The sequence below is a fragment of the Arachis hypogaea genome, chromosome 9, assembly GCF_003086295.3.
Source record: "Arachis hypogaea cultivar Tifrunner chromosome 9, arahy.Tifrunner.gnm2.J5K5, whole genome shotgun sequence".
NCBI lineage: Eukaryota > Viridiplantae > Streptophyta > Magnoliopsida > Fabales > Fabaceae > Arachis > Arachis hypogaea.
Window position 1 is genome coordinate 20,110,686 of NC_092044.1, and position 11,741 is coordinate 20,122,426.

An 11,741-nucleotide genomic window follows, 5' to 3' on the forward strand; every position below is an offset into this window, starting at 1 on the left:
AGCCATTCAATCCCAGAATCCTACTCGGAATACCACAGACAAGGTTTAGACTTTCCGGATCCTCATGAATGCCGCCATCAATCCAGCTTATACCACGAAGATTCTGATTAAGGAATCTAAGAGATACTCATTCAATCTGATGTAGAACGGAGGTGGTTGTCAGGCACACGTTCATGGATTGAGGAAGGTGATGAGTGTCACGGATCATCACCTTCTCCATAATTAAGCGCGAATAAACATCTTAGATAAGAACAAGCGTGTTTGAATGGAAAACAAAGGAATTGTATTAAATCATCGAGACGCCGCAGAGCTCCTCACCCCCAACAATGGAGTTTAGAGACTCATGCCATCAAAAAGTATGTAATTCAGATCTGAAAATGTCATGAGGTACAAGAATAGTCTCTAAAAGTTGTTTAAATAGTAAACTAGTAACCTAGGTTTACAGAAAATGAGTAAACTAAGATAATTGGTGCAGAAATCCACTTCTGGGGCCCACTTGGTGTGTGCTGGGGCTGGGACTAAAGCTATCCACGAGTTGAGGCCTTTCTTGGAGTTGAACTCCAAGCTATAACGTGTTTTGGGCGTTCAACTCCGGATTATGACGTTTTTCTGGCGTTTAACTCCAGACAGCAGCATGTACTTGGCGTTCAACGCCAAGTTACATCGTCTTTCTTCGCGTAAAATATGGACTATTATATATTGCTGGAAAGCCCTGGATGTCTACTTTCCAACTCCGTTGAGAGCGCGCCAATTGGACTCCTGTAGCTCCAGAAAATCCATTTCGAGTGCAGGGAGGTCAGGATCCAACAACATCAGCAGTCCTTTTTCAGCCTAACTCAGATTTTTGCTCAGCTCCCTCAATTTCAGCCAGAAAATACCTGAAATCACAGAAAAACACACAAACTCATAGTAAAGTCCAGAAATATGATTTTTGCCTAAAAACTAATATTATTCTACTAAAAACTAATTAAAACATGCTAAAATCTACATGAAATTACCCCCAAAAAGCGTATAAAATATCCGCTCATCATCCACATGATCGCATCACTCAGCATTTTTCGTACCACACGTGCGCGTCGTCCACGCATTCGCGTCGTTCGTGCAGCTTCCAATCCGCGCGGTCGCGTCAGGCACGCGAACGCGTCACTCTGGTTTCTTCCATTTCGCGCGGTCGTGTGAGCCATGCGACCACGTGACTTCTCACTGGTCATCTCCTCAATTCCTTGTGTTCCTTCCATTTTTGCATGCTTCCTCTTCATTCTCTAAGCCATTCCTGTCCTATGAAGTCTGAAACACTTAACACGCAGATCAAGGCATCAAATGGTAATAAGAGAAGATTAAAATTAGCTAAATTAAGACCAAAGAAGCATGTTTTCAATCATAGAACTAAACTAGGAAGGAATTGTAAAATCATGCAAATCATATGAATAAGTGGGTGAAAAGATTGATAAAACCACTCAATTGAATACAATATAAACCATAAAATAGTGGTTTATCAGCGATAACAACTTCAGAAGGGACCTCGTGAGTCTGAGAAGTCTGGCCGACCTGAGCACCCGAAGACTTCAGGATTGGGCAAAGCCTCCTCCACGTCATCATCAGGGACTAGGACGATCTTCCCGTTCACTACAATATTATCTTGACTGCACAGAGAAAGATCAGACTCAGGGGTAAGATTTGGACTTGGGCTTTCAGGTTAGCAAACATCTCGTCCATCCCCTCGATCACAGACTCTTTAAAAAGGGCATATCTTTCTTTGGCCTTCTCCAGGGCCTCAGGGGCAAGATTTGGACTTGGGCCTTCAGGTTAGCAAACATCTCGTCCATCCCCTCGGCCACAGTTTCCTTAAGAAGGGCATATCTTTCTTTGGCCTTCTCCAGGGCCTCCTAAAGGTCAAGCTTCTCCCCGTAAACTCAGGTATAACTCTCCTTTGTCTTCTTTTGCAAACCCTCTGCCATAGCCGTAGCTGCCTCCGCTTTCTTTATCCGAGACCGAGCTTTCTCCAGGTTGGACGTTAGCCCATCCCTCTCCTCCTCCAACTCCTTAATTCCACTAAGCCTCTCCACCCCAGTTCGGGCAGCCACTAAAGATCCATGAGTGGCACTGATGGAAGTCTTCTACAACTCTTGGCAAAGGGCGTATATATTCCCGCTATCCAAATTCTATTTTGGACCATAAGTTGGAGGTGGTTTTGAATAACCACATCATTCATGCTAATGCGACTATGAGGGAGAATATTTATCTCGCTCCAGGCAAGCCCATCAAAACCTTTATCATAAACGCTCTCCTCTTCAACAACTTTTTGCCTTTTGAGAGGGGGCTCTGAAGATGAGGGAGAAGGAGGAATAGCAGAACTCTCTGGAGGGGAGTCAGGAGGGATGAACCAACTTAAGGGATTAGGAATGATTTTCTTTTGGGCCGAAGTATCCGAGTCCAATTTCTTCGGAGAAGCTCGGACAGAGGTACCCCCAGTTTCCTTCTCTTGAATGTTTTGAGCCACGACTTTTTTTTGGTCTGGTGCAGTTATTTCATCGCGGCAGACATCGAAGCCATGTTCTCTACAAAATAAAATAAAAGTCACCTTAGTCAACAAATCACAACTAAAAGTCATAAGGATAAAGATCGAAAAGTTACCTATCTCAGACTGGAGTTGACCGGGGTCTCCTAAGAATCTTTTCGTATCCAAGTGAGGAGACCGACCCCAACATTCTTGAAACACATCCACTACACACTTTTCAAGTTCATCTAGTTGTCCTACCCCATACCTAGATATTATCAGCTTTTCTTCCCAATATAAAGGGAAGTCGGGGTCATCGTTCTCATCCAAAAAGAAAGATCGGGCATCCTTAACAGCCAGAAATTTGAAAAAAATATTTTTTAAAGTCGTGAAAAGATTCATCAAAAATGAAAAAAAATCTTTCTACCCTGAATGACGTGAAAGGTAAGCCAAGAAAACTTCCCTTTCGAAGACCCGAGTTTGGTCAAGACAAAAAGGTGAAAGATGACCTTCAGAGAAGGTCGGACATCGAGCTCGCGACACAAGAGCAGATAGATTTTTAAAAACACCTAGGAGTTCGGGTGAAGTTGGGGGGAGCAACATTGCAAGTCCAAAGAATATTTATCTCAAAATCAGAAAAATGGAGTTTGATATCTAACTTTGTAAAAAAGCACTCATATGCATAAAAAAAATGGGCGTTCCAAGTTCTCTAAAGGGGAAAAGCAAATCCTCTCCTCGGAATCAGCCTCTATTATTTCATAATTTCTTTCATCCTCTCGACTCTCACATAATCTATGGTGTCTACGGAATACCTCATTCTTTATCGACTACAGGAACAGTAGAAAGGACAGAAGAATCTACCCAAGTTAAAAGAGAAGGAGGGATTTTCGTTGACATGTCATGAATAAGAGACTGAGTCATAAAAGCTACACCTACAAATACAAAAACAAGTCGTCACCAAAGAGTTCGGACATCTTCCAAAAAAAGTTGGATAAAAGACACAAAACACAACAACGTTATTTCAGAAGATCTTTTGCAAACAGAAAATATAAAAAATGGCGCCCCTACTATATCACCAACAGCGACACCATTAGGGAGCAATATGACTATATTCTACAGCAATAAAACAACAAGTTCCTCCAACTTTCAAAAACACAGCCAAACATTCACAACAATAACTTCAGACGGCAAAAAGCTGTTTTAAAATGGAATTTTAGCGGTTAAAGCAGCAGCAATCAACAATTTTTTTCAAAGAAAAACTTCAAAAATATGAACAAAACCAACAATACAAAGAATATCTGCTATTCATGTTGCCTCCAATACAAGAAATAGATTAAAAAAAGACCAAAAGAACAGTTACATAAAAAAAGGGGAACCAAGAGTCAAGGGCACTAACCTTAATGAAGATTCGAAGAATGAAATGGGCACACCAAATAGCAGTAAACACTAACGATCTTCTCAGTAAAGCAAGACAAGATTTTCAAAAGATCCAAGATGGAAAAATCTTGGAACCGAAAACTTTCAGTTGAGAAACAAGAAAGAAAGAAATAAAACAAAAGAGTTTTGTGATGAAAGAAGCAAAGGAAGCATTTTCAAAAGTGGAAGAAGCTAAGGGAGAAGAAAGAAGACGCAAAGTATTTATAAGAGAAAAGGGGCAAAATATTCATTTCACACTCCTCTTTAAAGACGTGCACAAATCCCAAGGAAACTACCGCGTAACTTTCGCCCCTTATTTAAAAAGGCAACATTCAAAATTTTAAAACACGTTGCGTATCCGACCTTTTGAAGGCGGTGTACCCGACGTCGTAACTGAAGCCATAAAATGTTTGAACCCGACATTTTGAAAGCTCAGATTCAAGTAGGAATAATGTTCATACCTTGGTCCAAAATATAAAAGTCAGGCCCAATAATAATGAAAGGTGCACCCAAGAAAGTGGTCTCTGCCGCATACCCGACCTCTTTAAAGAGGTCGGACACGATGAAAGAGACCAGCTCATATTTACCCAAATAAGTAACTGCCTTCCCGAATCTCTTCGACTATGTCTATCTTTCTTGAAAGATATACCCGAACAAACTCCCAAAGAAGGGAAAAATTACTCACCATTAATGGTAAAACTACTTCAACAAAGGTAGTCAAACAATTCTATTATAAATATATTGATACCCATCAAGTATACTCACGTTCTAATATACTAAAAACTTGCTTAAAGTCCTTATTAACTTAAGTATCGATTTCTCTTACAAGTACCACCCAACACATCCTCACGAGAAACTTGGACGGCGGTACCTCGGCACTAGAACAAGTCAAACGTTGCTTCATCAGGAATCTGGACCTCACGTTCAGACCCAAATCACCATTTCAAGTAACTCTCAGAACATGACATATCAATATTTATGAGATTATATATCATAAATAATCATTTAAAATTAAAAAATAAAATTTATTATTTCAATATTTTATTTTACTTCAATTAAAATTTTATATTATTTTTAATTATTTCATTAAAATAATTATATAAATAACAAATTTTATTAGGTTTTCATTAAAATGATACCGTCCCTTTAAGATCAGACCAGTTTCATTCATCTATAAAATTTCTATATATCAATTAATTTTTTAAAAATATCAAAAATTATACTCCAAAAAGCATTCTAGGAATTGCTCTGAGGGAACCTGTAGGCTGTAGGCTACATTTAAGGCAACTGTCTTAATATCTTTTTATTTGTTATTTTTTATAAAAGAAGGTGTATGAAGTTTAATTATAAATTTGGTGGTTGAAAGTGTCTCTTCACTTGGCTAACTTATCATGAAATGAAAAACGTATGAATCACAGTTGCTAACACACAATATAACGTTGCTCTATTTTATTTTCCTCTCTAGTAGCTCTTGCTTCAATTTCTTCAATTCATCGGTGACTCTGATCAATCAAAATAGACCTCTACATAATTTTTATTCACATATCATTCTTCCATGTTAGAGGAAGACTTTGACAACGATATCGATAGTGATTATGTTCATCATCACCATCATCAACACTCTCAAACACACAACTTGTCTCGGCTTTCTGTTTGTACCAGCAGTACTACGTACGACGTAGATGATGGTGAAGAGGATGTTAATGATGCCATGGCCATGTTTGTCTCAGGCTTGTCCATAGAAAGCTTCGACGCCGACGGCGAATTCTCGGAAGATCACGGCAAAGAGACCCATGCAGGGTGTTCCTCTGGCTCTGAAACCGAGTTCGGTAGCTTTTACTCTTTACCGTTTCCTGTGGTACCAATTCATACACCAGTTGCAACCAAGGACTGTGAAATTTACAATGATGAGGAGAAAACAAAGAAGAGGAGGATGAGGAGAAGAAGAAAGGGTAGTAAGAGCAAGAACAAAGATAAAGAGGAAGATGATGTGGTTCATGATCAAAGAGTGAAAGGTAGGAGCAGGTCACTGTGCATGGACATGGAGGAAGTGAAGCCTTGTACGGATCTTGGGTTTGGATTCCAGATTCCCACTCGTCTTTCTTTTCCTGGTAAGTAGCTTTTTTACGTGAAATGTCTTATTTAAATTATTCTGTTAGTCTTACAATTTTTCTTAAGTCTTACGTTTTAAAAACTTTTAATTGGATTTTTTTTAATTAGATATTTTTTAACATATTTTAAGTTAAATATTTTTGGAACGATAAGGATATGATTATAAAATAAAAAATAGAAACTCAATAAGAAATTTGATGAAATTATAGAAACATTGTATTATAATTTAGTCATATATGTTAAATTAAGTAATGATTTTTATTTATCGTTTTGAAGTGGTTTCTGTTATTTTGTATTCTTTTTATACTGAATACACTTGCATGGTGGGGTGTTTTAACACACTAACTTTGTTATGATTTGGAACTACAACTAAATATAACAAATTTGGAACTACACTTTAATCAATTAGGTGGAGTGATTTGCTGCCTGATTAGGTTTAGAGGTTTCTTAATTTTTTTAACCCATATTTTTTAATCAGGTGATGATCCACGAGAAGTTAAGGCTCGGCTAAAAATGTGGGCACACGCAGTAGCAGTCTCTGCATCCAAATACAGCACTTCATTTTAGTGCAGATTTTCTACTATATAGACATTGATTAACTGAGTAACCACCAAATTGGACCGATCAAAATCCTCCAAAGTAAAGAGATTTATAAAGTAAGAAAGCAACTATTTAATCACCATTAAGTTAAGAAAATGAGACTCACATATAATGGAAGTTATAAATTTAATGGTAATTAATATCTTATTTTATTCCTTTACCAATTTTCTCACCGTAAACATCCAAATTCAAATTGGACTATCAAACTATAACCCACACCACTATTTAAAACTATAATGTTCAATGATACTCAAAATTGCGTCTCATTTAAGCTTCCAATACATGTATATAAAGTTTGTTCTTTCCACTAGGAATCTCTATTTGTTCTAATTCCCTATCCCCTTGGAGTGTTGTGTTTTGGTTGTAAGTAGAAGTGTGGAAGGTGGGAATTTTGGATGCATATTTCAAAGTGAATTATTGGTCACTGTATTCTTCTACTACTGTCTAATCAATTTGCAAAAGATATTATTGGTCTTCTTGATTTGTCATATCCTCTTATTATGTTAGATTTTTGCACTACTCACATGACTTTCCATTAGAAAAATACAAGGTGAAATTACTAAAATTTTTCACATGACAATTGCATACTCTGGTTTTTCCATAACAATTTAACGAATGTTAAATACATAAATGGTGACTACAATGTTGAAAGAGTAAATATCATATAGTAACACAAGGTAAATATATCATTCATATTACTATAGGAGGGGAAAAAACAATTGTACCCGCTTAAATGAATACTAATGGATGTAACTGAAATAAACTTATTATTTCAGTGGAAATTTAAGGTGAGACACTTGATAGTATCCTCCTCAAACAAGGATATTCTTTTTTGTTTTCATAAAAATTAATGAATGATAAATACATATATGGCGATTACCAAGATGAAAGTGTAAACATCACATCACAATTGGTTGCAGAAGAAAATTAATTTGACTCACTTAAACACCAGATTGTGGCAAGTATTGTCACAGGGATAAGCACAGTCAATGGCTTTGACTACTTCTCGGTCGAAATACCAGTCTCCGACAGCAACTGCAATTGGCTGCACAATAAGTATTCAATCATATGTTCATGCAGAATAAACGATCATTTTTAACCATAAAAGATTTGAGCATTTTTTAACCATGAAAAAGGAAAACTAACTCAATATCAATAAAAAAATGTATGGAACTCTATATCCATTGCCTATGTTTCAAACTATTTTAACTAGCCCCATTTAAAGGAGAATTTATGAGTCTAGACAGAGAAATTGTGACATTACCTCTCATAGTTTCTTTGATTTAACTGTATCACTGTAAGAGAAAGACAATGCAAATCTAAATCGAGCATACCTTGTTGTCAAGTAGGGGAGAGTTATCAGCAAACCATGTCTCTTGTCTCTCAGACTGGCAATGAGCAAAACAAGAATTTATGAATAGTCCAGTTTGAGGTGTGTTTGCGAAGTCTTTCAAGTTGTTTAGCAATTCATCTCTGAAGTCTGCTTCAAAGGAGAGACAATATAATATGTTACAACAAAATTAGGAAAATCTTCATATATGCATATCAATTTCTGTGCATAGTTCACAGTACTAGAGACTAAAAAGCACCTTGGAGGAACTGAATCTGAGATGAGGTACAATTCGCATGGTTCGCTTTGCAATCGCTCCAAAAGCCATTCGGGTCAGCTGAATGTGGGGCTAAACTGGCTTGGACCTTAAAAAATGCAGTCCATTTCATTGAGTTAGAGTTAATCTCTTAATATAGTTTATGTAAATATAACATTTTTCTAGTAGCTATTACTCTCAATCGAGCTAGTGTAAGGTTACCTGCCACGAATCATACGCTGCATTGAGTAGAAACAATGGAGTCTCAATATGTTGGACCATATTCTGAGGAAAGAAGCACTGAAGAAAGAAACACACTTCACATGTTTAAAATTTTTACTTTACAAGAAATTTAAGTTATGAATGTAGCATGAAATCCAGAGTTAGAATATTACCGAAGTTGGATCCAATTGGTCGAGGCAACTTTTAGGCAGGTTCTTTTGTACATCCTATAATCTCAATCAAAACCATAGGCGAAATGTCATATTTGTAAAGTTTTTCTTAACCTTATCAGAGAAGCAAAGCAACTAATGAAAGAGCTTCTTGCTATGGTAAACAACTCAAGTTTTTAAGACAATTCTCATTCTTGGATTAAGAGTCTATTTTCGGCAGCACTATTTTACCTGTAACTGAACTACACCTTCAAACAGATTCTTCAGTGTGCGGTTCCCAGAGACATCAACTCTACATGATTGAAAAGATCATCAATTGTACTAGTTTCTAGGCAAGGTTACTACTATATGGGAGAAGTTACATAAAGAAAAATATGTAACTTACGCATCAAGGAAAAACCCAGCATCGCTCAAACATTTAACCTTGGTAGATTCTGTAAACAAGCTCCGGAACTCATCGCAATGTATTAGAGATGCCAAGCCGCCAGCCGAGCATCCGGACAGAAGTGCCTGATGTCATATCCTGATTAGCATTATTCGCGGAGATTAGAAAACTTAATAAGAAAATATTATTAGACATGAGAAACCTGGTTCGCTGTCTGCATTCCTTGGAACATCAATTCCTCGATTGCTGCTAGCCATATTTTTTGTCCTCGGAATTGAAGCTGCTCAGACTGAAAAAAGAACCAAAATCACATTATAGGTTCTGAATATTGTGCTTGTTTTTCATGCAAATATGAAGGGTGATTAATGGAACTTATAGAGGTAAAACTTGAGAAACTAATTCACATTGTGCTTTAACTAACCTCAAGTTCACTATCACCACTGAAAGATGCCCCATCACAGTACCTTAATTTGACTCTATTCCAGTTAAAGAAATCTGTGCACAAAATATTATGCCAAGAAACATAAATCACAGAATTGATGTACATATATTGCAACCTCCAACTCCAAGAGTCAAGAGTCTAATTTGATTAAAAGTGAGAAAGTAAAGAGCAAAAACCAGGGTTTTCTTCTGCCTTATTGCTCAAGATTCCGGTGAATTGTATTTGACTTTCCATGTATGTCGAGGAACCACGGCGAGTAGTTTTTCTGTAGACGCAGTTTCTAACAGTATTACACCACCCTCCTCCCTGCAGGTACAAAACATTAATATTAGCATCCATGGTTAGTTGTTAACCACTTACTTTCTTACCTTACCAACTTGTTCGCTTTAGAGGATCCACTTCTAATGACAATACTTGGAACACTGTTTTACATACCTCCAAGTGAACAAGCCAACTATTCGCACCAGATCCGAATCCGCGATCCAAGTGGTAACCCGGCAATGTTCCATCCAAACAAACTACCGAACAAAACACAAAATTCAATAGCCAGATTTGTAACCAAGTAACAAATCTATGCATTTTAAGACAGTCTTTAGTCTTTACTACACAAAATTGCATATGGTATTAAAATTGAAAAGTTTTACAATGTTTTGAGATATCTAGTGTTATTCTAATCTAGTATTAGACCCTATCATGTGCTTGTTACTTCGAACACACACACACACATATTCAGTCCTACAAACTTCACAATCCGGATTTCGCATCATGCTTTGAGGAGGTATAGCCGCCATGATAGCCTTTATAAATGTGATTCTAATATATGTAGCTCGATAGAGGAAGATTCAAGAAGGCCATACATGAGGTAGTCAAAGGAAATCTATGCATAAACAATGTCCCTGTGTGTATGATACATGATAGGGCTCAATGACGTCGTTTGATCTAGGCGACCCCGCCTAATGGGATAAAGCGTTGTTGTTGTTGCTTGATAGGTTAGCGAGACATATCAAGATAGGAATCAATCAAAACAACATCCATTGCTAGAGAGATGAACAACTAAACAAGCAATGTCTAAGTCAAAAGATGTTAAAGAGAATTTGAGATAGGAAGACAGTAATCTAATTCGCCACCCAAATTCCCCCTTTGCCAATATAGTCTCCCAGAAAACAAAATCATAATCATAAAGATCATAAAAGCAATTCTGGCAAACACAAGCCAGATTAAGAAAGAAATTAAGGTTAAAGGAACATGCTCTCAATTGTTGTTCATCCAATCTTAAAGCACAACAATAGAACGAACAAATGGGTGTTCTACAAAATGCAGCAGTATATAAGGGTATACATATATATAATATCTAACATTCATATTAGTAAAGTAGTCTACTACAATTAATGCTACACTACAATCAATTTAAATGAAACTAACAATGTATTAAAAAAGAAGCACATGTAGCATTCACTCATTCAGAAAGAGAAAGAGAGAGAGAGAGAGGAGAAAGACCAGCTCCTATAGAAGCAGCTCCATGAATGAGAGTGAGATTAACCATGAGAGGTTGGTATGTTACTGAAGAAGGCTTGGCCCAAACGGCATCGTTTTCCAAGAAAGAAAGCACAGAGAGTGGCTCAGATCCATAGGAGACAACACCACAAACTAAGCATGCAAATGCAAATGCAAATCCAAAAAATTTCAGCTTCTTCTTCATTATTGCCATTGTTTCTTGATAATTAATGCTCCTAATTCAAGTATGTTGAAGCAAAACTATACTAAGCTTAAATACACAGTCTTCTATTCATCTCTTGTTTCTTTCTCTTTACTTTGAGAATTGATTCCTTTTAAAGAACCATTATTATGTTGAGGTAGTGAAGATATAATAAAAATAAATAAATAATGACTAAGATGATGAAAAGACACAAAAACAGAATAGGTCCTTGTCGTAATTTGTTGTATCACTTTTTGAAACTTTTACTGCTTTTTTTACAGACAATGAAAATCATAATTAAAGTGCAATCTATTGTGTCGTCATAACTAAGCAAGCTATTCATTATGAACCGAATCCTAACTAGTGCTTTGTTTAATCATTTTTATTTGTATGAATGCGATTACTTTGTTAGTTTGTTATATTAATAACTGTACCGTTTGCCACGTACCAGTATGACTATCAGTTATTATCACTATGCTGTCTTTTATTGTGGTCGATGCAAATTTGAAATAGGAGACAAATGGATAACTAAACTTTTCTTTTTAAATAAATATCCAAATTATTCTTTTAAAAAATTAATAAAAAATATTTTGGTCCTAATAATTTTTTATCTTT

At 36.6% G+C, this 11,741-nt stretch overlaps 2 protein-coding genes across 2 annotated transcripts; one reads left to right on the forward strand and one right to left on the reverse strand.

The window, feature by feature from the left end:
* The first annotated feature begins 4,667 nt into the window (after positions 1-4,667).
* Positions 4,668-7,100, forward strand: LOC112710637 (uncharacterized). The gene is made up of 2 exons (XM_025762947.3): positions 4,668-6,024; positions 6,504-7,100. Exons 1-2 carry the CDS (start codon positions 5,469-5,471, stop codon positions 6,590-6,592), a joined length of 645 nt encoding a protein of 214 aa, XP_025618732.1. The 5' UTR covers positions 4,668-5,468; the 3' UTR covers positions 6,593-7,100.
* A 190-nt stretch (positions 7,101-7,290) lies between these two features.
* LOC112710636 (pectin acetylesterase 12) lies at positions 7,291-11,360 on the reverse strand. Its single transcript, XM_025762944.3, has 12 exons — positions 10,928-11,360; positions 9,866-9,948; positions 9,607-9,736; positions 9,410-9,483; positions 9,191-9,277; positions 8,989-9,113; positions 8,835-8,895; positions 8,607-8,660; positions 8,434-8,511; positions 8,215-8,320; positions 7,960-8,105; positions 7,291-7,670 (listed from the first exon to the last, which is right to left on the reverse strand). The coding sequence occupies exons 1-12, from the start codon at positions 11,136-11,138 to the stop codon at positions 7,563-7,565; spliced, it is 1,263 nt and encodes a 420-aa protein (XP_025618729.1). The 5' UTR covers positions 11,139-11,360; the 3' UTR covers positions 7,291-7,562.
* Between the last annotated feature and the right edge of the window lie 381 nt (positions 11,361-11,741).

Bases quoted from the DNA above. Each gene is read 5' to 3' on its own strand.
- LOC112710637 (XM_025762947.3), top strand. From the start codon at position 5,469: ATGTTAGAGGAAGACTTTGACAACGATATCGATAGTGATTATGTTCAT. The intron at 6,025-6,503 runs GTAAGTAGCTTT...TTTTTTAATCAG, and splicing joins CACTCGTCTTTCTTTTCCTG to GTGATGATCCACGAGAAGTT.
- LOC112710636 (XM_025762944.3), bottom strand. From the start codon at position 11,138: ATGGCAATAATGAAGAAGAAGCTGAAATTTTTTGGATTTGCATTTGCA. The intron at 9,278-9,409 runs GTTAGTTAAAGC...TTCTTTTTTCAG, and splicing joins GTGGTGATAGTGAACTTGAG to TCTGAGCAGCTTCAATTCCG. The intron at 9,114-9,190 runs GTTTCTCATGTC...ATATGACATCAG, and splicing joins GAATGCAGACAGCGAACCAG to GCACTTCTGTCCGGATGCTC.